The 27,008-nt window shown below is 49.5% G+C and overlaps 1 protein-coding gene across 1 annotated transcript in view; it reads left to right on the top strand.

Annotated features, from left to right (window-relative positions):
• The window catches only part of MAN2B1 (mannosidase alpha class 2B member 1), a 32,625-nt gene extending 6,764 nt beyond the window's left edge, over window positions 1-25,861 (top strand). The window contains exons 3-24 of the mRNA XM_077327273.1: window positions 778-951; window positions 1,896-2,089; window positions 2,943-3,075; window positions 6,445-6,587; window positions 6,786-6,902; window positions 7,833-7,915; window positions 8,882-9,002; window positions 9,440-9,518; window positions 11,155-11,264; window positions 11,916-12,023; window positions 12,196-12,312; window positions 13,317-13,535; window positions 15,551-15,648; window positions 16,171-16,288; window positions 17,300-17,418; window positions 17,489-17,590; window positions 18,460-18,547; window positions 18,779-18,859; window positions 19,347-19,583; window positions 20,279-20,428; window positions 23,719-23,821; window positions 25,395-25,861. Of these exons, the coding sequence (XP_077183388.1) occupies window positions 778-951; window positions 1,896-2,089; window positions 2,943-3,075; window positions 6,445-6,587; window positions 6,786-6,902; window positions 7,833-7,915; window positions 8,882-9,002; window positions 9,440-9,518; window positions 11,155-11,264; window positions 11,916-12,023; window positions 12,196-12,312; window positions 13,317-13,535; window positions 15,551-15,648; window positions 16,171-16,288; window positions 17,300-17,418; window positions 17,489-17,590; window positions 18,460-18,547; window positions 18,779-18,859; window positions 19,347-19,583; window positions 20,279-20,428; window positions 23,719-23,821; window positions 25,395-25,504 (2,804 nt within the window). The 3' untranslated portion in view covers window positions 25,505-25,861. The remainder of the gene's footprint in view (window positions 1-777; window positions 952-1,895; window positions 2,090-2,942; window positions 3,076-6,444; window positions 6,588-6,785; window positions 6,903-7,832; window positions 7,916-8,881; window positions 9,003-9,439; window positions 9,519-11,154; window positions 11,265-11,915; window positions 12,024-12,195; window positions 12,313-13,316; window positions 13,536-15,550; window positions 15,649-16,170; window positions 16,289-17,299; window positions 17,419-17,488; window positions 17,591-18,459; window positions 18,548-18,778; window positions 18,860-19,346; window positions 19,584-20,278; window positions 20,429-23,718; window positions 23,822-25,394) is intronic.
• Window positions 25,862-27,008: the final 1,147 nt, after the last annotated feature.

Here is a 27,008-nt window from a genome sequence, read left to right as displayed (position 1 = left end):
ACACAGGTATGGCAGAGGCCTCTGGCTGGTTCATCAGTTGGCGATGGGTCAGAGTTGTACGCTGCCACTGGCTGATGGGTGTTCAGGCCTGGACTTTTTTCCTCCAGTTTTCTGCAAGTCCAATCCCATGAGATCTCAGAAGCCAAGCAGGACTGAGCCCAGCTAGTATTTGGATGGGTGGTAGTTCTTCTAAAGAATTCTAGGAGTCATGCCGTAGAGGCAGGAAATGACAAACCACCACATCCTTTGCCGGGCTGCCAGACAATCCTCGGACCTCCTGGCTGGGCCGTACACATGCCCTGCAACAAATCAGTAATCCTGCTGAGCACTCAAATGCTACTGTGCCGTTCAGCATCAACTCTGCGTGGATAAGTGCTGCTGCTGAAAAGGCTTTGGTGTTCTCTTCCTCCACCGTGTGCAATTAAACCTTCCTGTTTTGAAGGCCATGCTCACGTGGGTGGATTTTGCCAGCCAAGGGCAGAACAAAGTCCCTGGAAATATAAGCCTGCCTTCCGCATCTTGCGGTTGAGGAGAGTCCTGAGGTGGCATGGTACTGCTTCATGGATGAAAGAGGGCGGGCGTGGGGATGGAGGCCTAGAAACTGGCCGTGATAACCATTTGGCTGAGGGGGGCAATAGATGAGCCAGTGAGCATTGGGCCTTCTTCCCCTGTGGAGTAGTGTCAGCGGTTGGAGGTGGCACTCCGTGGAAAGGGGAGGGCCCTGGTTTGGCCTTGGGTACTCCTGCTCAGCTGCCTCTCATGTCTGTGCCCTTTCAGTCCGTAATGACATCCAGCACGCTGGGGTGCAGTACATCCTCGACTCTGTCATTTCTGAGCTGTTGACTGACCGCAACAGGCGGTTCATCTATGTCGAAGTGGCCTTCTTTGTCCGCTGGTGGGAGCTGCAGACAGAAGACACTCGCCAGGCTGTGCGGCAACTTGTTGCTGAGGGTAAGGATGGGTGAAGAGTGTCGGACTCATTGGATGTCGCTTTGCCCTTAAATGCGCACAGAGGTCTCTGCTGAAGGGGGTGAGGGAGAGGGGTGAGCATGCCTGAGGGGAAAGGCAAGGCTGGATTCCGGGCCACCAGAACTAGTTCAAGATTTCCAACTACGGAGATGGGAAAAGACTTCTGCTTGCAGCTGCATTGCCAGAATTTGGTCTTGGCCTTTTTAATTCACTGCTCGACACCCATGAACAGAAATACAGCCCATGAGTGCTTCGTCCTTCATGGCAGTGGAGGGCCATGGTGGGTGATACGATGGGAGAAATGTGGAGGGGAGGGTGTAATAGTACATCCCTCCTGCAGAGCCCTGTGCTGTCCCTAGCGACATTATGTTGGCACAAACCAAGAAGAAAAGGCCTATCCTTGCAGCACGTCAGCCATACTATTTTGAGCCATCGGCCAATTTATATTACTACTTGTATTGAGATTGTGGAAGAAACACTACTTAGATTTATTGCATGTAAAAGAAGAGGGGACTTGTCCCTGAGGAAAAAATAATAGAAAACAGATTTTATCTGGAAAACTGTTCTGGCTGACTTCCTTGGAATGAAATAAGCTAAAAGTAAACTCAAGAAAGGGCATTGTTTAAAAACATTCTTTACTATTGTTTAATGCTATAAGGATAGGTCTTTTCTTCTTGGTTTGAGTTACCTGAGACAGTCCTCTGTTTTTCCTATTGTCACATTATGTTTGCATGCAGGTGTGAATCTGCAGTTCCTTCCTCTCCCTTCATGTAGAGCACTGATCTCCCCCAGGTTCCCATTTTAGTGGGGGCGGGGTGGTGGTGTTGTCTTCTCAGTTGTGTTTTATGGGCCTGCCCTCTTCAGCAGAGCTGCAGTGAAGCATTGCCTGCATCTTCTCCAGACTAACATGCTTTCCCTCTCTGCAGGGCGCTTGGAGTTTGTGAATGGCGGCTGGTGCATGAATGATGAGGCAGCTGCACACTATTCATCTGTCATTGATCAAATGAGCCTTGGGCTCCAATTCCTGAAAGAGACTTTTGGCGAGTGCGGCCGGCCCCGAGTGGCCTGGCACATTGACCCTTTTGGGCACAGCCGGGAGCAGGCATCGCTGTTTGCACAGGTCAGCCCACACTTCCAGAACAGGTGCATGTCCTGCAGAATGACTGCATCTCTCCCTGCCCACATGTTGCTGTGCAACTAGGTATGTGCATTCAGTTTAGCCAAGCCAGGAAAAACACTGAGAAACAGCCTTCCTGGGTTTTTTGGTATTTTCCAAGACAAACATTGACTATAGAATAACCTCAGCTCAGGTCTGCATAAACAGAGATCCAGGGGCAGCTTCTGCTGGTGGACATGTCAGAGCACCTGGCGGCAGAAGCTTTGAAGTAACTGGGTCCGAGTGGGGAGGGGATGTGTCCCCCATCCCCATTCAGATCCCCGAGACCACTCCTGCTGCCAGGTGCTTTAAAATGGTTTCAAGTCAAGAGTGAAGTCTGGGTCTCTGACTTCAAGGCCTTTAAAGAGATCTCAGTCCCTTTAAATGCCTCAGACTCAGACACTAGTCCAAGCCATAGCTTGGATGCAATTTAAATAAATTTTGGTCCCTTTAAATGCCTTTTAACAAAAAAAATTCAGCATTCCTTAATATTTTCTGAATCCCAATACTATACCGGTATTTTTGGGGTTCCAATATATTGAACTAAAAAAATAGCTGTATTTCCTGATTTTCCCAAATCCCACTACCATACCAGGAAATATGGATATTTTCAGAGTTCAATATACCCAACCCCCCAGAATACCGTCTGCCCCCCCCCCCACATCCGTATGTGTGATGTAATTGGCGTTCTTGTCTTAAACCGGCAAATTGGTCACTGAGCTTTGTCTGGCCTTCTGCTCTCATGGCTGGGATTCTCTGATTCAGTTTGCATCCTTTCTTCTGCCTCTCAAACACCTTAATTGTCTTTTTTGCCCAGATGGGCTATGACGGTTTCTTCCTGGGTCGCATCGACTATCAGGACAAGGCCCAGCGCGAGGCAGTGCGCGAGATGGAGCAGGTGTGGCGTGCAAGTGGGAGTCTAACGCCCCCCATGGCCGATCTCTTCACTGGTGAGCAGGAGCCAGTTCCGAAGTCTCTCTTTGTCTGGTTTTGGGATCCTCATTCCCAAGCATCAGCCCACTTGCCTGTTTAACTAGTGCAGATGTGGTTTTGTTCCCCTAGAAAATGTGTTAATCTCTTGCCTCTATCAAGGGTGGCCCAACTGCAGCTCTCCAAATGTCCATGGACCACAATTCCCTTTTATGTATAATCTTCATATAACTTGGTCTGAACGACTGTAGTAAAGTTTGACTACAATTTCCTGCATGCTGGGAATTGCAGCTCATGGACATTTGGTTTGGCCACCCCTGCAGAGGATCTTCCAGTAACTGGCTCTGGTAATATCTGGAAGCAAAAGAGGAGTTAGGCAGTTGGGGGTTAAATGGGCTCCAGTTCAGAAGTTGATTCTTGGGTCCCTCTGCATGAATGTCTGGAAAACTGGGAAAGAGCTTTAAAAAAAGAACAACAACAACAACAGGAATAGATTCTGCAGAGATAAGGCAACATGCAAAGGTAGTCAGGAGACAGGTGGAACAGGAATGCTTAGGCATTACTGAATCCTGCTTAAAATTTTCCTTCAAACCTGTCCATGAAAATGTACTTGTCTTGGATGGGTTATGGTCAGTCAGAATGTTTGTTTGTTTATTCAGTTTATTGCCCGCTGCTCCCCAAAGGTTCACGGTGGGTTACAGTCATCTGAATAAACCCTGATAAAAATCCCCTTAAAACAGACATAAGGAAAAAATTACATATATAAAAACCCTTGTGATACAGCGGCAAATTCGCCCCAGCTCTAACATAACCCCAATATCTAGAGGGGGAGGGAGGAAGAGGATGCAGATGGAATTTGCCACTGCCATTTCTATGGGGGTCCCCCCCCAGTCTACCTGGCCGCCCAGCCTCAACCATAGACCTGGCCAAAGAGCTCAGTTTTGCAGGCCCTGCAGAATACCAAAAGCTCCCGCAGGGGCCGCAACTCCTCTGGGAGCTCATTCTACCAGGTAGGGGCCAGGACCGAAAGGGCCCTGGCCTTGAGGCCAGGCATGCATCCCTGGGGCCAGAAGAAGACAGTTGCAAGATGTTAGGGAGCTGGATTTTTTACCTGTCCAGTGGAAGCACTAGAAATGTTTTTCTTCAAAAAGCGAGGTGTCTGGACAGTGGGAGAAATGTAGGGAGAAAATTATGCCAACCCAAGTGACCAAGCTTGTTTCTGCAATCTCCAGCACTGCAGGAGCAAAGCCAAGCACATCCGTCGGTGCTGGAGTCCTCATTCCCGCTGAGAAGGCCCGATGGGCTTGTGCACTTTCAGTGGTAGCTTCCAGATTGTCTTGAAGGGCAGTCACACGCAGAGCACTTTAATCTAGCCAAGAACTTTCAGGCATGTGGATCATCATGGCCACGTCCACCATCTCCAGAAGAAGGATAATGTACGATAGATGTAAAGCGTCACAGCAGCACCACCCTACTTTTCTGATCCCCAGACTAAATCCTGGAGCACCCTGAAAGACTTTTCCTGATTTGAAAAACGGTTTCTCTTGATCTCATGAAGAAGTCTGCCCCTTCCAGAACATCTGTGTTCCCAGCCTGTTTCTCTAGTCAGGATTTGATTGTAGCTTAGTCTCCGTCAGTCACTTGACCTCTTGAACTCTTGTTCAAAGGTGCCTTTGGCTGCTTAGCTGGGGACAAACAGGGTTGGCTGTCATCTGCAAATTGATACCATCCAGGGTTTTGGAGTTGGAGGTTTCTCCTTCAGTGGTCTCACTTGTATTGGAGGTGATGCTGAGCCTTGCAGAACCTCTACATTTGATCCCACGGAAATGTAAATAATCACAAAATTAGAAAGAAAATGGTTGTCACTGAAGTCGCCTTGCCATGAGGTCCCCGTTTTGAAAAACAGCAGCAACCCTAAGCGTCCCTGTGTCCAGTTAGGACTGGGCAGGTGATCCTGGTCTGGATCTTCTGACAGACCAATAAAGTGATGAGCGTCTTTGATTCAGCCATGTGCTGTTTGCTCCTCTCCAAACACCAGCACAGCTAAATATATAGTTGTCTCAGTGAGTGTGTAACCCATGGATAGCATGTGCGTGCATCTCTCAGTGTTGCCTTGGGCTGTATAGAGAGTTCCTCTTTTGAGGTGGGGAACATACCTTGTGTAGGTGTTGTAACGTAGTGAGTAGGAGGGATAAGTCCGCACACCCTGGAACTGGCACATGTTTGTACTGGTATTTCCCTGGACCAGCCTTTCCCAACTTTTTTGCCACTGAGAAACCCCTGAAACATTCTTCAGGCTTCAAGAAAGCCCAGAAGTGGCACGATCGTGTACAATATGGTTGGGAAGCAGAGCTGTGGACATGCCTGCTCAAAGCCCCTCCCCTTCCCACTCCCTCCAGGCCCATCATTGGCAGGGGAGTTGACATGACCACATACGGTCATATCACCCAATAAATATTCAACACATTTTAAATATATATTCAAAATTAATTCCCAGCCATTTGGGAAACCATCAAGAAACCCCAGGGTTTCACAAAACCATGTTGAAAACACCTGCCCTAGACTGATGCAAAACCCAACACACAATTTTGCACATTGGCTTCCTACCCTGGGTCCACTGATTTCTTTCCCTCCCTTTCTACTAGCTCTGGATTGGGAAATCCAGCTCTGCCAGCTCTGGATTGGGAAATCCCTGGAAATTTGGGGGGGGGGGGGGACCTGGGGAGGCTGGAATTTGGGGAACAGGCTGAACAAGAATGTGATGCTGTAGAATCCTTCTGATCTACTTTTCTGCAATTTCATCCAGGACAGCTGGAGTGTGGAGATGAGTTGTAATTCTGGGGGGATTCCAGGCCATGCCTACAATCTCTTCAGTGCTATTGAGCAGCACATTGGTGCCTTCTTGGCATCTTCTAAGTAAAGGTGCTCCTCCTCTGTTTATAAGCCTAACTGCTTGTGGGCAGAGTTTAAACATGCAGAGAGAAAGCGCCAGGCTCCTTAAAGAATAAAACAGTTTTATTATGCAGAAAAACAGCTTTTTGTAGAAAGGAGAGAGAAGAGAGTCCTAACTAACTGATCTAGCTGTTGTCTGCAGTCATTCTTCCCTTCAGCTGCTTTTGTGGAGGCAGGCAGGGAGGAAGGATGTTTGAAAGAGCAGGAAGTCTCCCAATGAACCAATGAGGACACAGGAGGTGATAATTTGAAAAATATCAGGAAGTTCATGATCTGAGTATGTGAAATGTACATCTCCTCCAATGCCCCTGCAGGACATGATTTATACTCCACTCTACCATTCAAGCTGCCAATCTAGCATATTCCCACAAACATGGGGTGGATGGGACAGAAGACTTCCCAAGCCCACACTGCCCTTTCCTTCCCTCTTGGCATAGGTGTCCTCCCCAATGGCTACAATCCTCCTATGTCTCTCTGCTGGGATCAGTCCTGCTCCGATGACCCCATTGTGGATGAAGACAGTGATGAAAACAATGTCCAGAGTCTAGTGACATACTTTCTAGGGGTGGCAGCTGCCCAGGTGAGAGGAAGGAAATGAGGTCTGGTCCTGTCAGTCCAGATAACGTTGGCAGAAGAGAAGGTAGGAGGGGTGAAGCAAAGCCTAAGACAGCAAAGGAGGAAATGATGGGCCACTTGCTGGGGCACAAGGCAAGCCTCTGAGGGTGGGGAGGGGATCACTGCTGATCACTTTATCAGTGTTCAACCCTCTTCCCTGCAGTCCAAGCACTATCGCACCAACCACATTGTCATGACAATGGGCTCTGATTTCCAATATGAGAATGCCAAGCTCTGGTACAAGAACATGGACAAGCTGATCAAGCACGTCAATGCACAGGTACTCTGGCATTAGAGCCTGGCCTCTCTCCAAGCATGCAGACCATCCCCATGTAAGCCTGGCTTCCTGGGACCTTTGTTTTCTCTCCTGGAAAGGAGCCACAGAGCTTTCTTGGCTCTGAGGGGCGGAGGGGGAGTGCTAGGAGAGATCAAAACACCAGTTCTCTCACAAAAACATTGTTTTAAAGCAATTCAGTGTGTCAAGTTGAGACCAAGGATCTTGTCCCCCATAAGATATATGGAAAGGGTAAATCAGATTTTAAATGGTGCTGTTCACTGACTCACACCATCAAAGTTGTGTAGTTATAGGCTCCCCTTTCACACCAAAAGTGAGCCAGAAACCTTACAAAATACATCAACACAGGTGTGGAGACCCCCTCCATTCCCCACAAATCCCCTTTTTTCAGGCAGAAACAAAACAGTGGAAAGGAAAAGCAATTCTGTTCTCCTTGTTTCACTCCAGATAGCCTTGGGCTTGGGGAGGAACCCTTTTTCCTTGTCTGCTCTTTCTCTTCCTTTAAAAAAAGGAGAGAGATGGTTTCTGCAGTTTGTGCAATGGGCTCGGTTATCTGGAGGCTCCACGATGTTGCTTGACAGCTACTTCTGTTTTTTGTTTTTTTGTCTAGGCCCTACCTCAAATCTTCATGCCTTTCTTCCTCCCACTCCCCTGCCCTTCTCTCTCCCTTTCCCCCTCTGAACTGTATTTATTCTGTTGAAGCAACTCAGTTGGCATACTGCAGAGAGGGTGAGAGTTAGGCTGTGCCAAGGTTCTTACCAGTAAGAGGCCCGAGAGATTGGCAGAGAGCACAGGGACACTCAGGGTTTCAGGCATTGGGCCTGCTCTTGTCCCACAGCACCAGAATGTCTCAGGGCAGCCTTTTAGTTCCCCAGGGGAGGGTTGCCTATTGATTTCCTCATTTCTCTCTTCCAGCAACTCAATGGGAGCCACGTCCATGTTCTCTACTCTACCCCAAGCTGCTACCTGTGGGAGCTGAATCAGGCCAACCTGTCCTGGTGAGAGGGCTGGCTGGGCTTTCAGTGCTATCCTTCTGGCAGCAGGAAGATTTGGGCTTAATCACATCTCCCTCTCTTCCCCTTTTCCACCACACTTATGTTTAATTGAGTCCTACCCTGGTGATGCCACCCCGATATGGCCTGGGTTTCAGTGCTGCAAGAACTAGTGGCTTCAGAGGCTTCCGAAAGCTCCTGTCAGAACAGAGTTCCCCAAAGAATGGGGGTCGCCAGGGATGTTATAGGCCCAAAGCCCTCCATTGCTGCTGTTGTTTTGAACTCTTGTTCTGGTCCTTTCTTATCCCTGGCTCTCTTCAACTTTCCCCAGATTGGGAACGTGTTGGGTAAATGAGAGGATGTCCTGGAATCAGCTGCACTAAGACAAACCCTTTGGAGTGACTCTGTCCCCCTTGTCAAGAAAGGAGGCTGCTGGGGTCTTCATCCTAGGGATTCTGGACCCTTTCCCCAGCCGAGATGTTTGGGAGGACATCTTGGTGGCCTACTAAAGCTGTCCAGTTCCACAGGCCAGAGAGATTGCCATCTATGAGAGAGTATAAAAGTTAACCAGTAACTCAACAGCTTCAGTGTACAAAATCCTGGCAAAGAGCTAGCAGTTAGCACCAAGATCTTTGCGTAGGCTAAGAGGGAGCTCATTCTATGCCCTTGGTTGGATTTTTTCCCCTCAAGTGTTTTATTTAATTCTAGCATGGGATGTTCAATGTTGTTTCCGTGTTGTAGATGAGTGAGACAGAGGCAGGGAAGTCCACAGGCAGTGGGCAAAGCCATGGGGGAAGAGGGAGTCGCAGCACTTTGTCCCACCCTGGCCCCCTCTCCTTGGCTGTTTGCTGGCCCTAGAGATGATTCTGGGTGGCAGGAGATGGTGACCCACCCTTTGCAAAGACCCACTGCTGCAGGAGGTGTCTGGCTTTTCTGTGTAGAATCTGGCTGATGGAACTCTGCCTTCGACAGGTCCGTGAAATACGATGACTTCTTTCCGTATGCTGATGGCGCCCACCATTTCTGGACAGGCTATTTCACCAGCCGGCCAGCTTTGAAACGTTACGAGCGGCTCAGCAACAACTTCCTACAGGTTGGCAGGCACACCCTTATTGTTGTTCTCCCTCCCCAGGCTGGGAAAAAGGCAACGGCCTGTGCTAGGCTCGGATCCCGTCTTGACCACGGACTCCTTGAGCTTCAGTCCCTCCTTTTGCTCTGTCCGTTCTGGCTCTGCCAGTGCTCATCAGTACTAGATGGCCCAGGCAAGTCAGATCTCGGAAGCTAAGCAGGGCAGGCCCTGGCTAGTGTTTGGATGGGAGACCCCCAAGGATTTGAATGGAGTTCCTCCAAGGTCATGATGCAGAGGCTGGCAATGGCAAACCACCTCCAAGCATCCCTTGCCTGGCTGCCGGACCATCCTCAGATCTCCCGGCTATACGACACACATGCCATACGATGAGTCAGTCAATAAAACGGTTGTCCCCAGCAGTCAAGAATGCCACACCCTGACACTGCTTTTCCCTTTTGCAGGTCTGCAACCAGCTGGAGGTGCTGGGGGGCATGCGAGCGAATGTGGGGCCTTACGGCAATTCCAGCAGTTTTGAGCTGCGTATGTGAGATCCTGAGAGGGCTTGTGGGGTGGGAAAGGACAGACCTGACTCTGAGCTCATGCTGAGATTGGGACAAGAGCCCCAGTTGCGGCTGCAGCAGTTTCCGTGACAGCCTGCCAGCGGCTTCATTCAGGGCCTGGTCTGATTTGTGCTGGGCTTTAGGGGAGCGGACAAAAGGGGGATCTGGATCAGGGGCATTGTGAGGAAGTCGGGCCAGGGTCGTAGCCTCTGTATCGGGGCCAGTGGTGGCCACGGTCCAGTAGAAACGGGCCCTTCTAAACGCTAGAGCTGATGTTTTTAAATATTAGTCTTAAAGGTCACTCAGATGAAGAAATCAATCCAATAGGTATTTTCAAGAGCTATACCTGTAACATCACTCCCCCCCCCCACGGCCCCCACAGTTGGGATGAAACCCTCAAAGATTATATTCCTCATTTGCTAGTTCATCCCTTTCAAATGTCAGGCAGAAGGTGAAATGGATCATGTAGCTGAGAAAAACAAGGTTCTCCTCTCCCCTTGCTTTACATTACTGTGCTCGAGTACGTCCCGTTTTTTATTTCCCCGAATACTTCTCATTAGCTCTCAAGGCCCATGTACTCTGGTGTCTGGGGAAAACCCGCTGCCATCACCACCCCATGCCTTTATTGAGAAGAGGATGGCAGGCATTGCCTGCCTCCCCTCCCCTCCCCTGGCCTTGGGGGGGGTGACTTATATCAAGAGATGCCCCTCTTCAGCGGGGGGGGGGGGTTGTTTTGCATGACACAACAAACTTTGAGTGGCTGTAACTCCCGAGTCCTCGTTTCTCTCTCACGGAGAGACGCTCTGACTCTTCATGACCACATGGTGTCTTGTGGTGAGATATGCGGGGCTTCCCCTTGTTCTCGCTCTGCCTCTGTTACCATCAGAGTTTGACTGAATATGGACACAGGGCTTGTGGGCTGCTTATTGCCAGGCGGGGGAAATCCTGGCGGTCTGCCTCCTATTCTTCCTCCCATCCCATCTCCTCACTCTTCCCACAAGTACCTGTTCTGGAGGGTGAGGGAGTCAAGGGCTTCCGTGCCTCTGTTTCCCCTTCTGTGCTGCCAGCAAAGCCTTTGCCTCTGGCCCCTGCGGGGTATGCCCGCCATTTGGCAATGCCTTGTTCTGAGGAGGGGAAGACTGTGGCTCTGTTTCTGTCCCTTCATAGGTCTGCCAAAGCAGGTCAGTTGCCTGCTAAGGGAGCAAACATTGGCCTTTGCTCTGCTTCTCCTGTGTGAGTCTGAGGCAATCCCATCTCGGGATTTGTGCCACCCCTCCCCCTTTTTTTAAGCGTGCAGGCTAAGCCATGGGAGGAAACAGCCTTCAGAAAACCACCAAGTTAATATGAGAATTGGTGCAACTGCTGAGCACAAAAATGCCAGTTGCACGCAGTCTGGTGCCCCATCCCCTGGCTTTTCTTCCCTCTGCCTGGAAAACTGACCACATGTCTGCCTGCTCCTGGCAGAAGTCATTTCACTCCGATTCAGAGTACTTGATGCTTACGGGTGGGCCTTGTGAGTGGGAGAGTGCCCCCTGGGCCTTGCCTGTGCTCTCGATGCTGAAGGCCAAGGGGGGTTCGGTCCAGGTGCCATGACCATCCCCATCCCCTCCTCGCAGGCAAGGCCATGGGAGTTGCTCAGCACCACGATGCAGTGAGCGGCACAGCAAAGCAGCATGTGACCAACGATTACGCCAAGCAACTGTCAAGGGGCTGGGAGGACTGCCAGGTACGTGCCTGAACCAGCAGAGGGACCACCGGAGGTCACTCAGTTGCACAAAAAGATTTACACCCCACTTTGTACTACCTGAAGGAGTCTCAAAGCAGCTTCTGATCATCTCCCCTCGTCTCCCACAACACCCTATGAGGTAGGTGAGAGCTCTGAGAGAACAGTGACTGGCTTAGGATCACCCAGGAGGGAATCAAACCCAGTTCTCCAGATTAGAGTCTGCTGTTCTTCTCCTTTGTTCCCTTCACTGTGGCCACCTGTAAGAGCACCCTCTAGTGCTTGCATGGAGCTTGACAAGTCAGCCTTCTCTGCAATGATGGCCTAGTTATAGTCAGCTCCGGCACCAAGGAGTCTGCGCCAACACTTAAACGGGGCTACAGAACACGGTGGTCCAGCAGTCTTTCTCGTCCGTGCCCAGGACTCCAACCTCTCTGCTTTGAGTTACACATGGGGATATAAATGTCGTAAGATAAAAACTGAGAATAAGCTAAAAAACAGGATCTCCCTGCCTTGTGTATCACATGACTCCAGTCTGACCCTGGGGATTTGCGTCCCCCACACGCTAAGAGTTCCTCTTGTAGTCTTTCTCTGTCACTAGATTCTCAGAGGCAGGGATGGGACTTCCTCCTGGTGATCCTTTCCTTTTTGCAGGTTGTGGTCAGTAATGCCCTGGCCAGCATTGGGGGCAGCAAGGAGAACTTTGTGTTCTGCACGTATCTCAACATCAGCGTCTGTCCACTTACTGAAGCTGCCCGTACGGTAAGTGGGCTGCATTACAGACTGATCCCTCAGTCCATTGGGGGCCCTCCCCGGTCAGCTGTAAGGAGCCAGGCTTATTCTTTGGGGCGTTTCCTGGCTAGACCCAGCCCAGGGGGCTTCTGGGCCCTGTGATGTGTGCCCTGGATTGGCACGCTGCCTCTTGCCCTTGCAGTTTGTAGTGTTTGTCTACAATCCACTGCCACGCCTCGTGATCCAGAACGTCCGGCTGCCGGTGAATGGAAGCCATTACTCAGTGACAGCGCCAGATGGCCAGGCTGTTCTGAACGAGGTAAGAAGCAGGCAGCTGTGGTTCTTTGTAGAACTCGCTTTAAAGAGCATCAATAATGCTCTTTTGTTTCAAGTCTGAAGGGGAACCAGAAATTTTGTACCAATTGAGTTTGCTGGAGGGGAATATATATTTAGGTAATTAATTTATGCTCCACACATTTCTCCCCAGTGGGGACCATTCTCCTGTCCTCCATTGTACTTTCACCACAACCCTGTGAGGTAAGCTAGGCAGAGAGCATATGACTGGCCCAAGGTCGCCCAATTGCTTCCATGGCAGAGTAGGGAATCCAACTTGGGTGTCCCAGGTCCTCGTTTGTCACTCTAACCACTACACCACATGGTCTCTTGAGCAAAAAGAAAACACTCAATCCCCAAACAGAAGATTTTAAACAGACTCTTTTAATGAAGAGTGGAATGCTAGTGAGTCACCTGTGTTCCTTTGATCTTATTGGCCAATACACTAGAAGTGCAGTAGAAGAAGAGCTGTTCTTTTGTATCCCACTTTTTATTCCTAAAGGAGTCTCAAAGGGGCTTACAATCCCCTTCGCTTCCTCTCCCCACAACAGGACACCCTGTGAGGTAGTTGGGGCTGAGAGAGCCTGGAGAGAACTGGGGATGGCCCAAGGTCACCCAGCTGGTTGCATGTGGAGGAGGAGTGAGGAATCATACCTGGTTTCCCAGATTAGAGACCACCACTACACCAAGCTGGCTTTCATTGAATTGAATTTCTGAAGGGTGATGAGTAAAACACTGCCTCTTACACATGAATATCTCCCTGATTAAATAATTATCTTTTAAAAATAAGCTTAGCAGTGCCTGGAATATCTTAAGGTGTCCAGGCCCCTGAAGGCCTCCTTGTGGCTATAGGCGTGACCAGAAGAAAATAAACATTCATGGACTTATGCTAAGATGCTTGAGCTTTGTTTTTTGAAAGGAGGGCTTCTCTTCCAGGCTCTTTGTTTGAGCAGAATAATGAAGTGAACAAACCTTCTGTCCATTGGCCAGGTCATCCCTGTATCGAGCTTCACTCAGCATGTGCGGCGTGATCGAGGCAGTGCTTTCAATGAGCTCGTCTTCCAGGCCTCTCCTCCTCCACTGGGCTATAGTTCTTACACCGTCTCCAAAGTGCCTGGGAGGAACCCTGCTCACTCCAACCTGCTGAAGAGGCTGCACAATCAAGCCCTGTCTGGAAAGCAGAGTCCCTCTTGGGGAATCCAGAATGAGGTATGGGCTGACCAGACCCCTCCACTCTAGGCTTCCTTGTCAGTTCCCTGGGCTTTTCCTTGAGGCAGAAGGCCAGTCAACTCACGTGGACTTCTCTCTTGCTGGACCTGAGGAATTCTTGAAAATCGCTCTGTGCCTGAGACTTCCTACTCGTAGTTTGAAGCAGCTGGGGGGGGGGGGGGTATTTCACCCAGATCTTCAGGTGAATGCTGTCCTTGACACACCCAGGGATCGGATCCTAGTTTGCTGCCCTTACCTGATCATTGTGAAAACACAGTTCACTCCCCAGCCTTTGTTCCTTTGTCAGCAAACCTGGTCACACAGGGTGGCAGACTTAAAATTGTTGGGGAAAGGGAGCTTTTTGAATTATTTCTTTACAAAAAAAGGAGCATGGTAAGAATGTGAGCAGCTGAAGCCATGGAGAAGTGGGTAGCAGTGTGTGCGAATGAGAACTTGGGGTGCTTGTGGACTGTAAGGAAAATAAGAGCAGACAGTGTGCTGCAGGGGTAAAGAAGGCAAATGCAGTCCTGTATCAACAGAGGCATCACATCAAAATCATAAGATGTCATAGTCCTGCTGAATACTGCTTTGGTCGAACCTCACCTGGAGTACTGGGTCAGGAAAAGGATGTCAAAGGCGAGGAGAGGGAGAACAGGTAGAGAGAAGTGAAACGGGACAACATCCTGATGAAAGGCAAGTTTTGCTAGCAAAGTGTACTAGCAAACGTGTGCATGCATAGGCCACATCCTGTCTGGGCGCCTCACTTCAAAAAGGATGTGGACAAAATTGAGAGGGTTCAAAGGAGAGTGACAAGGATCATCCGGGGTTTAGGGACCGAGTCCTATGAGGAAAGGCTGAGGGACTTCGAAATATTCAGCCTGGAGAAGAGGCGGCTGAGAGGGGACATAATTGATGTCTTTAAGTATTTGACAGTTTGTCCCTAAGTGGAGGGTGGGGAAAGGTCCCTGTTGGCAGCAGAGGGCAGGACCCACAGTTATGGGTTTAAACTACATGGAGAACAATATTGGCTAGATGTCGGGGGTGGGGGGGTAGATTTCTCAGAGTAGTTCAGCAGTGGAATCGACTGCCTAAGGGGGTGGTGAGCTCCCCTTCATTGGCAGTCTCCAAGCAGTGGCTGGACAGCTACGTATCCTGGAGCTTTAGGCTGATCCTGCATTGAGCAGGGAGTTGGACTAGATGGTCTGTAAAATTGTGGAGTTCCTCACTAGTGATATCAGAGATGCTGTTCAGCTGGGGAAAGAGGCCAGAACAGGCCCCGTGAGATACCAGATACGACATGGCCATGCACATGTGTACGTTTTGCTGGCAGAACTTGCCTTGTAGCAGGATGTTGTCCGTTTCGCATCTCTCTCTTCCTTCCTCGCCTTTGACATCCAGTGATGCGGAACATCCGTCTCAGGGAACTCTGCATTTTGCAGTCCAAGGCTTGGTTTGCACAATGGCAAGGAAACTAAAGTTGCAGTTGCCATTCTCAGTTGCAGCCTCACATCTTCCGTATCATCCGTAAAGTGGTGTGATATAACGTTTGTGTGTGTGTGTTTTCAGAAATACCTATGTCAGTAGACTGTGTGCTGGCCCATATCGAAGTCCTCAACTTTAGGTTTTCCTTCCTGGCCTTCAGGGACCTCTCTCTCACAAGCCAGGGAGGTGCCTGGGGCAGTTGCTTCCCTCACTTGGGGGGGGGGGAGGATTAGGTTATCCCAGGAACAAAGTAGCACAGTTTTAGCAGCAGGGAAATGAGCAGTTTGAACACAAGAGAAGTGCCGCCTTGAGGAAAGATTCCTGGAGCTCCCACCACCATCAGATGAGTAATAGTGTAGGATGAGAAGGGTCATTTAAAAATAGCATGGGATTCTGTTTCTGAAGGCAGCATTCTCTGGCTCAGCCTTTCTCTTCTTCCCAACGCGCTCTTCCTGGCTTCCTCCCCCACTGGGCATTCTCCAGTAATGTCTTCTCCTCCCCTTCCTCTTCCTCTTCTTGTCCTGCTTCACCAGCATCTACGGGTCCTGTTCGACCCCAAAACAGGCCTTCTGAAGGAGATTCAGAACCTCGACAAGAGCATAGTGTTGCCCGTTTCTCAAAACTTCTTTTGGTAAGTTGGGATACTAGGTTGTGGGAGGTTGGCGTTGAGAATGAAGCAGCAGCATCTGAAGTCGGGGGGGGGGGGGGCTCTCCACTTGGGACTCTAAATGGTGCTCATGTGCTCCTGGCCAGGAGACACTAAGGGTGGCTGGAGAGCCAGCATGCTGTAGGGCAGGGGTAGCTAAACTGTGGCTCTCCAGATGTGCATGGACTGCAATTACCATGAGCCCCTGCCAGCATTCTGGTGTCGGGATTAAGAGTGGCAGATGCTAATCTGGAGAACCAGGTTTGATTCCTCCACTCCTCCACCCACATGAAGCCTGCTGGGTGACCTTGGGCCAGTCATGGTTCTCTCAGCTCCACCTACTTCACAAGGTGCCTGTTGTGGGAAGAGGAAGGGAAAGGTGTTTATCAGCCACTGCAAGGCTCCTTGAGGCAGAGAAAAAGTGGGGTATAAAAACCTATTCTTCTGGGTTGGGTTATTAGAGACTCAGAATCATGACCATTCCTCCCTGTCGACCCACTTCTGCAGGTACAATGCCAGCGCTGGAAACGAAGAAAGCGACCAGGCATCTGGGGCCTACATCTTCCGTCCTAACAATTCTGCACCCTTTCCCATTAGCAAGGGAGTCCACTCTTACAAAGTGAAGGTAAGCAAAGTAGGGTTGCTGTGCTTACTCCCCAATTGCTATTCAGTATTACATTGAAGAGATTCCCCCCTCATGGAAGTTGATGGCCTTGGAAGACCCTGGCCCTAGGCCACTGAGAGCTTCAGATATTAAAACCAATACTTTGAATTGGGCCTGGAAACCAAGAGGGATGCAGTGCACATTTCTCAGAACTGGATTTGCACATGGCTAGGGAGGAGGGGGAAATGGCTCAGTGGCAAAGCACCTGGTTTGCCTGAAGATCCAGCTTCAGCCCCCAACCCTGCCAGTCAAAAGGGACAGGTGGCAGGTGACGGGATGTCCAAGACTCTGGAGGGACACTGTCAATAGCAGCAGAGAGACCAATGGTCAGTCTTGGCATAAGGCAGCTTCACTCACATGTCTGTGTCAGTGACAGGGCAGCCAAAGCAGCTTGGAACTAAAAACATTTGACTAAGAGATAAAGAGGTGGCAGAGGGTGGAAGGGGGTGAGTTGGTGCTGCCTGGGGAGGGGGGGAGGGGGGAAGGCCCGCTCTGCTTTTTTAAATGAAGGGATGTGCTAGGCATGGCTCTTGGGTCACAGTGTTCGTACCACCTACAGCTAGAAACTCTTGTGGCAGCAGTTCTGCAGGAAAAAATATAAATACAGATCCCATGAGAAGGTCCCTGGTAGCAGAGTTGTGGTCTCCAGGATATTGGAGGTGAAGATAAGGCTTTGTTTTTTACTAGAATTCCTGTGGCGGCTCTTGGAAAAAGTGAGGAAGGCGCGTTCTTCCTTAGAGGGGAAAAATCAGTTATTACAACACCCCGATAGTACCGATCCTCTTTCAAACCAAGGTTGCGCATACGTTGGATGGGACTGTCCTTCTGGCACTTTCCTAATACTTCTAGTATCTCTTGGGACAACTGCTGCAGCTGCCTTGCCTGTCTCTTGGGACTGCTTCTGTTGATGCCAGGGGCACCACCTCTCAGTGCCAAGCCAGAGTGATATTTTAATATGGTTTCCCCCGGCAGACCCAAGTGGTACAGGAGGTGTACCAGAATTTCTCCAGCTGGTGCTCCCAAGTGGTCCGGCTCTATGCTGGGCAACCGTATGTCGAGCTCGAGTGGACGGTAGGACCCATCCCAATAAGGTGAGCATCCGATGATGGGGGTGAGGGCCCATGGCTGGAGCCATAGTTCTGACCACGGTTTCTGCTGCAGAGATGACCTTGGCAAGGAGATCGTCAGTCGCTTTGAGACAAACCTGCAGACCAACGGGCATTTCTACACAGACTCCAACGGGCGTGAGATTCTAGAAAGAAGGTACAGGCGATGGTTGAGTGAGACCTGGTTTGGGACTGACCTATGTTGTAGGTTGGATAACAAGACGAGAGTTCTATTCCCAGCTCAGGGGCCAGTGGGCTGATAATGCAGGAATTAAGAGGACAGGGAGTAAGTTAGCTGGCAGATCCCACTCTGCCCCAGTTTGAGTGGCCATAAAGTCGTTTTCCCTTTCCACAACCCCATACATAATCTTGCCTTGCAACATAAGATTTACTAGGAGAACATATGAGCACTTGAAGAGCACTCCACATACTTTGATCTTTACAGCTCTGGGGGTCTGTTTTGCTCTCTTTTTTCACAGCATGTATTCTCATCACATTGGATGGTCCAAATTCTACCTTGATGCCATTGCATTTTAAAAAAATCTCATCCTCTTCCAAGAAACTCAGGGTGGCGAACATGACTCTCCCTTCCTCTACACACACACACACATTGTCCTAAACTTCCTCCTGGTATGGCTGTGCTTGGCCAAAGGGCAGATTCAGGGCAAACTGAGGATATGAACCTAGTCCTGCCTTTCTCAACCAGGGTATCTTGACAGCCCTGGAGGGAGTTCCCAAATGGGTGGAAGTTAATTTTTTAATATTTTTAATATATCAACTTGCTCCCTCAGTGGTGGGCCTGGAGGGGGTGGGAAGAGGAAGGGCCCTGGGTTGGGGGCATACACAGCTTTGCTTTCCAACCATATGCTTCTTGATGATGCCACTTCTGTGGTTTCTCAAAGCCTGAAGAATGTTTCAGGGGTTTCTCAATGGTAAAGAAGTTGAGACAGGCTGCTCTAACCACTTCAGATCAGGCCAGTAAGAAGTTAAGACCAGCCTCTTCTCCTGTTTGTTTCTTCTGGGTAGGCGAGATTACAGGGCCACGTGGAATCTGAGGCAGACTGAGCCGGTGGCCGGCAACTACTACCCTGTCAACAGCCGCATCTACATCAAGGTAACTGTGTGCCCCGGGGGCCAGTAAGCTTCACTGCTCTTGGGAGACTCCGCCTGCAGCTTTCCCTCCAGTGTCATTTAGAGCAATGGCTGAAAGTGGGCTATGGGCGTGTTCTGGTGGGGTTGGAGCATTCTCTGGGGGATCCTGACCTGTAAATCTACAGCTCATACCAAGTACAGATCACTGATGTCTGCAACTCAAGCCTTGGGCTTTTCACTTTGTTCTCTCCAGGACCAGAAGGTTCAGCTAACAGTGCTGACGGACCGCTCACAGGGAGGCAGCAGCACAGCTGACGGTTCTCTTGAGCTCATGGTGAGCACAGCAAGGCTTTTGGGTGGAAGGAAGGGAATGCTTCCCGCTACAGTTTCCAATCTTGTTCATAAGCATGGCAGCAAATGACCTTCCTCTACTGCGGGCCTCTCCAACCTCTTGTGGGTGCAGCCACAAAATGGCTGCTGCGGAATGTGGAGCAAGTCACAAAATGGCCATCAGGGAAGGCAGAGCCACACACACACGCAGAGGAAGCCCACGTCCAGGGGACAAGAGGACTAATTGCAGGAAAGATGTCACTGAGTGCCATGATGCCCATGGCCACACTGGGCAGGCACCACTTTACTCTCTCCCCATTGAAATAGGAGAAGGTGGCTAGGTGACCAGGAAGCAGGGGGCAAGCAGTGCGGTGGGTGTCTTTCAGCCCACATTCTTGTGGGCTGACCCAGGAAGACAGTGGTTCTCCATCCCAGGATTCAGCTTACTCTGAGACTATTATCATTCCTTTCCCTTCCCAACTTGCCTCCAGGTACATCGGCGGCTGCTGTACGATGATAACCGGGGAGTAGGGGAGCCGCTGCTGGAACCTGGTATTTACCATGATGGGATTGTAGTCCGGGGCCGCCACCTCATCCTTCTAGACACAGCAGAGTCCTCCGCTGAGCAACATCGGCTGCTGGCCCAGCAGGAATTCATGGCCCCCCAGCTAGTGCTGGCACCAGGTGGGGGACCTCCGTACCAGCCTGGCCAGCGCAGCCTCAAGCAGGTAAGGGAAGTAGAGGAAAAGGCACAGTTCTCTGGTAACAGCTTAAGCTTCTGAGCCCCATTCAATGTGGCATGTTTGGTTAACAAAGCTTTATATTGGGAAGAAGGGATGTTGTTGTTGTTGTTATTATTATTATTATTATTTACAGCTTGGCATTAAAACACATGCAGAGGGTCCTAGGTTCAGTCCAGTTAGGTCACAATTCTTATGGGGTTGGTAAGACCTCTCTTTGCATGAAATCTTGGAGCCACAGTCTGGTCAGCGCAGACAACACTTGATTAGATGGGCCAGGATTCTGTATCCCTATAAGGCAATTTTGTATTCAGAATTGCCTTGGGCAGCACATATCCCTGAAGAGCACATCCCGACTGAGGTTTTGCACTTAGGTTGTAATCAAGAGCCTTTTAGAAAGTGACACAGAAGTCCTTCTGACAGGAATCTGTCCTTTTTGAGGAACTGTAATTTTAAAATGGGGTCTTTGTTTTCAAGATAAGTATTACTTTTGAAACTTGTGTGTCGATCCCTTGTTCAGTGTTTTCTTATTCTGATGATTTTTCCTGGAATTGATTGTTCCTTTTAATTTTAATAAGCCATTACGAGCTGTTTGAGTGGTGTTTGTAGGTATACTAAATGTAGAGAACCTGCCTTTCTTGCTTACTTGGTGGTGTCCTGATGCTCAGTTCTCCTGTTTCCAGTTTTCTGCTCTGCGCCAGGCCCTCCCTTCAAACGTCCATTTGCTCACACTGGCTCAGTGGGAGCCAGATGCCATCCTGATCCGCCTGGAGCACCAATTTGAGCGACGGGAGAGTGTCAACAGTTCCCTGCCTGTCACCATTAACTTGATGGTAGGCCTCTCTCTCTTGCCAGTATTTGACCAAATAAAAGGGGAAGGGGTAACGATTTTGTTGGGCTTAAAATTCAGAACAAAGTCAAGGAATCAACGCTGAGAAGCTCTCCTCAGAAAAAGATCACAATGCATGGCAATTTTATGTAGTGATTTTGTAGGATAGTGGTTAAGAGCAGCAGACTCCACTTTGGAGAACCAGATTTGATGCCCCACTCCTCCTCCACTTGCAGCCCCCTGGGTGACCTTGACTAGTCCCAGTTTTCTATGAGCTGTTCTTGCAGAGCAGTTCTCGTAGAGATCTTCGAGGGAGAGGAAGGGAAGTCTGTAAGCTGCTTTGGGACTGATTCAGATAGTGAAAAGTGGGTTATTAAAAAATAGCTCTTTTTGCTGAGTGCGGTGATCTGAGAGGGGGAGGAGGGGGGGGGGGAGAGGAGGGAAGGAAGGCACCAGTTCTCCGGGGGGGGAAACAGCTGCTTTGGAGGGGCACTGGCCCTCTTACCCCCACCCCCATACAACAGTGTCTACATAGGTCACCACTATCCCCACCTTCCCATCCAACCCCACATTTTTCCAAAGGCCAGGCAGGCGGTGGAGGAGTAGGCTGCTATCTTCCCACCCCCCATTTTCCAAAGGTCTGGCCAGGAAAGCTGTAAGGGGGGGGGCTTCCACCTTCCCCCCAATGTTTCCCAAAGATTAGGCAGGGAGGGCCCAAGGGGGGCTTGCCTCCTTCCCACCCATCCCCACACCTCCCAAAGGCTAGGCTGTTGAGGAAGACCATGGCGTAGTTGGCTGCCTCTTTCCATCCACCCCTATCTCCCAAAAGGCAGGCTGGGCAGAGATCAGTCCCCCTGGAGAAAAGGGCTACTGGGGAGGGGGGAATGCTCTGGCTTTGGATCCCATGGAGGTGCAGAGGTGTCAGGCTCCAGGTGGAAAACAAAGAGAAATGCTGGGTGGCAGTAACTGCTAGTAACAATAAACATCAAATAATTCATAAACTTGTCAGTTACTTCCTCCAATGAAAAAATTTAATTGATAGCAAAATTTGCGCAAAGAACTGAAAACCTTACAGTCTGTACATTCTTCAGTTCAGTATCAAAGTAAATCAAAAACTGTTTTATGTTACAAACATAAAAACACTGGCTGGCAAAGAACTTACAGAGAATCTCTTCGTTACTGCCTCTATGTCAGCTTTTCTCAATTTGTTTACCATTGAGAAACCCCTTGAATATTCTTCAGGCTCCCTGCCATTGTTCAGGGATGCCAGCCTCCATGTGGGACCAGGAGAACCCCCAGAAGGAAAGCTCCTCTCCAGACTGCAGATACCAATTCTTCTGGAGAGAAGGGCTGCTTGGCGCAAGGACCAGGGGGCTGTGTAGCACTCCCCTCCTACATACACACGAGAGAGACCACAAGAACACAAAAGCATTCTTCTCTTCTCAAATTGCAAACCACACAATCACCTTTCCATGTAGAAAATACCTGAGTATCTCCCACCTCAGATTTTTCAGAGAAGCCATTGGCCAGAAGGTCCAAATTTAAAGGAAAAGAATTCCATGTCAGTGAGCAAGTAAAAAAAAAAGGCTTATACCATCCTGCTGCAACAGCTTCTTCTGCCTGTGCTCTAGGTAGCTACATCTCTGTAAGGCAATTTGTACAGCTTGGTGTACTGGTTAAGAGCAGCAGCTTGTAATGTGGCTGGATTTGATTCCCTGCTCCTCCACATGCTGGGTGACCTTGGGCTAGTCATAGTCCTCTTAGAAACACTGTTCTCACAGAGCAGGTTCTCTCAGCTTCACCTACCTCACAGGTTGTCAGTTGGGGGGAGAGGAAGGGAAGGCTATCATAAGGTACTCTAATACTCCTTGGGGCAGTGATAAGCAGGGTAGAAAAACTAACTCTTCTTCTTTTGGAAAGGTGCTATTGGGAAACAGTGTCTCCCCCCCCCCCCTGTACATGTCCCCATCTTGGACATGATCCTAGATGCCTAACTTTTTATTGAGGCACAGGTCACAAGCCAAACTACTAGCACCTTACTTAACCCTGGAATACCTAGCCATAGTGATCTATGCAACAGTGACCTGTAGATTAGACTTCTGCAGTTCACTCTACATGGACCTACCCTTATCTGTGCCCCATCTACAGTTTCCCCATCTTCTATGCCATTACTCTCAAATTTGCTTTCTTGTGATGGTCTTGGGAAGATTGCAGCAAGACAAAGGTGGTATCCATACGGAAAGGGAAAGTGTTCAACTTCCCAGTCCCACCCACATCAGCATTACCTTTCCTGCTGCAATTCCTGCTGCAATAGTTCAGCAGTGGAATAGGCTGCCTAAGGAGGTGGTGAGCTCCCCCTCACTGGCAGTCTTCAAGCAAAGGTTGGATGCACACTTTTCTTGGATGCTTTAGGATGCTTAGGGCTGATCCTGCGTTGAGCAGGGGGTTGGACTAGATGGCCTGTATGGCCCCTTCCAACTCTATGATTCTATGATTCTAATTGCTTGTGATGGTTACCCCCAAAGTATTTCTTCCTTCTCAGATTGCAAATTACGAACCTCACATGACTAACACATGAGTAAATATTCCCAGGGCAGAGGCTTTTCCTGGCTGCCCTGGGTCACAGAGGGCTGGCAGGAGACTGTTTCCACACCTCCCACAGTCCCCTCGCCCTCGCCCTCGCCCTCCAGAAAGCATGTAGAAACTGTGCCAGGAAGCAGCTCATTCCCACCCACGTTCTCCTATGACAACGAAGGCAGGACAACACACTGGCAGGGGGGCATGCTCTGCGTCTGGCTCCTCTTCCACCCAGCAAACTTCTGAAACTGGGAGTTGGGGTGGACAGCTGTCCAGTTATTAGCCTTTCCTGGCTGAGAGCTCCCTCCTGATTGGGGCTAAACTACCAGGGTGGGCCATTCCTGGCTGAGAGCAATCTCCTATAGGGGGAATATTTCCAGGGGGAGCAATCATGTAGGGAGTGACTTACCTGCATGCAATTTGTGCTGATTGGCCCTCATTGGCAGAGTGCAATTTGAACTGATTGGTCTTCATTAGCAGAGTGCAATTTGAATTAATTGGCCCACTTTAGCAGAGTGTCTCTATTGATGGCATACCCCCCAGGGAGGGCCAATCAGGTAGTGGGTGAGCAGTCAGTTTGGATTTCATAAGGTTTACTGATATTTAGACTTCTGGGCTGCCCCTCTCCAAATGGTCTTAGGGCAGCTCGCAACACGTTACATGTTGCCGTGCTATCCAATAACTGTTTCCCTCCCCGCTCCCCTTCCTCTATGCCAGAACTTGTTCTCTTCCTTCAACATCATCACAGTGCAGGAGATGAATTTGGCTGCTAACCAGAAGCATGAGGACATGCAAAGGCTCATCTGGCAGTCAGACGCAGGTATGTCTCCCTCCATCTGGAACTGAGGCTTGCACCCTTGAGCTATCAAATCTGCCTATGACAGCAGTATAAGAGGAAGTCAGCCAATGGGCATGAATTTTCTTACAGTCCCAACAGTACATAGCCCATGAATCAAGTAACGTTAAAAGACCCTACTGACTCTGTATTTCTGAACTTCAGCTGGTTCTACCAACACAGATGACCAGTATAGCTGAAACCTTTGGCTGTAGTCTGATGGTATCTTCCTAAAGAACTGTGAGAACAGTGGCTCTAGTGTGCTGAGGATTCTCCAAAGGCTATTTTAAAATCCCAGCTTAGCCAACATGATTTGTCACTTATTAGCCTCGCAGAATCAGCTTCCAGAAAACCAACAAGTAAGAGACCAGGGCTGTCTTTACTGGAGCAAATGCATTCTATAAAGCTGGTGCTGCACGAGGGCAGTCTTGTTTCATGGCTGCCTAGATAGGGAAGGGCATGGACTAGATGGCAAACTAAAGTTCATCATAAAATGGCATTTGGCTGAGGTCAACCTGAACTAAGCAACATCTACTGGGCCCCCAAGCCTCCCTTCCCTTGAACCCACACAACAGATCTGACCAACCATGGGTCTGTTAGATTGTTCACTGTGTTAGAATGTTATTTTCTCTGTTTATTGTTATTATTACTATTACCTTTCGTTCATTATAATCACTGATTTTGATGTATTGTTCTGTTTATGTTCTATGTGAACCACCCTGAGCCTTAGGGGAAGGCGGCATACAAATGTAATAAATAATAAATAAATAAAATTTGGTCAGTTCATGGTTCACAAAGCAATGTTTGCAAACAGAAGAACCACCAGGACCTTTCATAAATTTTTATGGCGTTCATGGCCGTGGCCGTTCATGAAGAGGAGAAAGCAGAGTTCTGCTTTCAGGAATAACAGCTGTTTGGTTTAAATAGCTCCCAACCATTTCTGCCTGTTTTCAGAAAGCAGGGGTTTAAATTTTCAGTGATTCATTAACCGAGACAAACTGGGTCAAGTTCACAAACCACCTTCCCAGTGGTCCCTACACTAAATGCCATGTGTATAAAGGAGGAGGGCAGGAGTCAAAGTTTCTCTGACATACCTGAGGGCACAGAGAGGTACATTCTCAGGCAGGTCAGTGCTCGGGCCCTGTCCTTCCCAGGCCATCAAGGTCACCCCCAGCACTTGTGACTTGTGAGGGCAAAAAGGTGGAATATAAATGTTGTTAAATATGAGATTATTAAAACATGTAGGACTTCTGAAGGGCCACCCTCAACACCTGCTAATCAGTGCAAAATCTGGACATATTCCTAGACTGCCCACTTTATTAGTGGGGAAATTGTAATCTGATTCAGAAGACACAGTCCAGAACCAAAGAAAAATCTGGTTTGGGGGAACAAAGCAGCCAAATTTGTAGTGGATTTACAGTTGTGAACCAGCCCGTGCCCATCCCTAGAGCCAACTCACTAGTATTACAGCTGGTTGTTTGTCCCCTTCCCATCTGAGACTTACTGCAGAGGATCTGTCTTCCAGTATTACTAATCCCTCATCTCCTCATATCTACAGGCCCAGCAAGTCACCGATCACGCAGTAAGCTGGATCCAACAAGGATCACGCTACAGCCCATGGAGATTCGGACCTTCTTGGCTCAAGTACAGCAAGAGTTCCCTGTATGAAATTAATACTCTCCCTCTGGTTCTGTCCAGTTGGGAGCCAGCCATTACCTCAAGCAGTGGAAGGACGCAGGAAGTCTCCTGGGGGACTTTTCATGCCGGAGCAGGTGTCTCCAGCTGTCTGGGCCAAATATTCTCAACTCTTGGAGAGAATGGATTCTTCAGGGCTGCTTCAAGCCTTTCTTGGAGCTTATTTTATGGTTTCCCCCACACACCCTAGTGAATGGGTCACAGAAGAATCGGGCTGTTTCTTCTCTCAAAGGCTGTAATGTGATTGTATTTTTCCTGAGCGAAGCGTGGTACTCAGAGGCTACTGTTAAGTGCAATCATCACCTTTTCAATAAACCACTTCATAAAATCTTTTAGGATCTGACAGGTTAAAAGGAGCACCTCACATTCATTGTAAATGCCAATACTGTGTTGCAGAAGAGCAATTGCCCCTGTCAGCCTTGCCACTCCTTCCCATGATCTGCATCACTCCTGGAGGGGAACGAAAGGAGAGGGTGAGGCTTTCAAGGGCCAGGGACACAGTGCAGCCTCCCTAACGCTGCTGTGTGTTTGGCAGTGAAGAAAAAGAGATCAGACCTGGGGTTTTTTATAAACACTATTTCGCTCCCTTATATATTTGGGAAACAGCCTCCTGGGAGGAGACTGTCCGGGTCCCCATACATCGAGGTCCACCCTGATTGGCCTCCCCCTCCAGCACCCACCCTCTCTCCTTGCCTGCTAGAAGCCTTGTGGCTGCGGCCTCCATTGTCGCCCACAAGGAGAGAGGCAGCGACAGGGCTTTGCAGCCCGCAGGTACACTCCTGGGAGAGAGCCAGGGGAGGGGGACAAAGCCCTGAGGGCCACAAAGCCCTGTCACTGCCAGGGGGGGGGTTCCACTCCCTTTAGCCCGGGAAGCAGTCTCACCGCAGCCCAGGAGGGGGGGGGGAGCTTCCCACTCACTTGAGCCCGCTTTGCGGGCCACAGGAAGCCACAGCCACCCTCTCACACTCTCCTGCCTGCCACCTCTTTCAAAGCCCACTTTTATATATACTGAAAGATTCTCAAAGTGGCTTACAATCACCTTCCCTTCCTTTCCCCACAACAGACCCCTGTGAAGTAGGTGGGGCTGAAAGCCCTGAGAGAACTGTGACTGGCCCAAGGTCACCCAGCTGGCTGCCTGTGGTGGAGGAAGAAGGAATCAACCTGGTTCTTCAGGTCGGAGACTGCTGCTGTTAACCACCACACCATGCTGGTTCTTTAAGGGCACAAATGGGGGGAAACTCAGTCTTTGGCAAAGAATGAGGAAGGTTCAGAGAAGTCCTAAAGAGGTATGCTGTGACCTCATGATCTCTGAGAACTACAGGAACATTATTTACACAAGTCAAATGGGGATTTGTGTTTTTGGCATGTACAGCTAGCATGTAGACATGGGCCATCATTGTTCTGACTGGCAGTGAAAGTCCACACAAGGAATGAAGATGAGTCTGAAATGCACATTCTGTCTACATGGTGGTCTTGT

This window comes from Paroedura picta, chromosome 3, assembly GCF_049243985.1.
Source record: "Paroedura picta isolate Pp20150507F chromosome 3, Ppicta_v3.0, whole genome shotgun sequence".
Classification (NCBI taxonomy): domain Eukaryota; kingdom Metazoa; phylum Chordata; class Lepidosauria; order Squamata; family Gekkonidae; genus Paroedura; species Paroedura picta.
The sequence above is the reverse complement of the archived record's forward strand: the minus strand, read 5'-3'. Positions and strand labels throughout refer to the sequence as shown.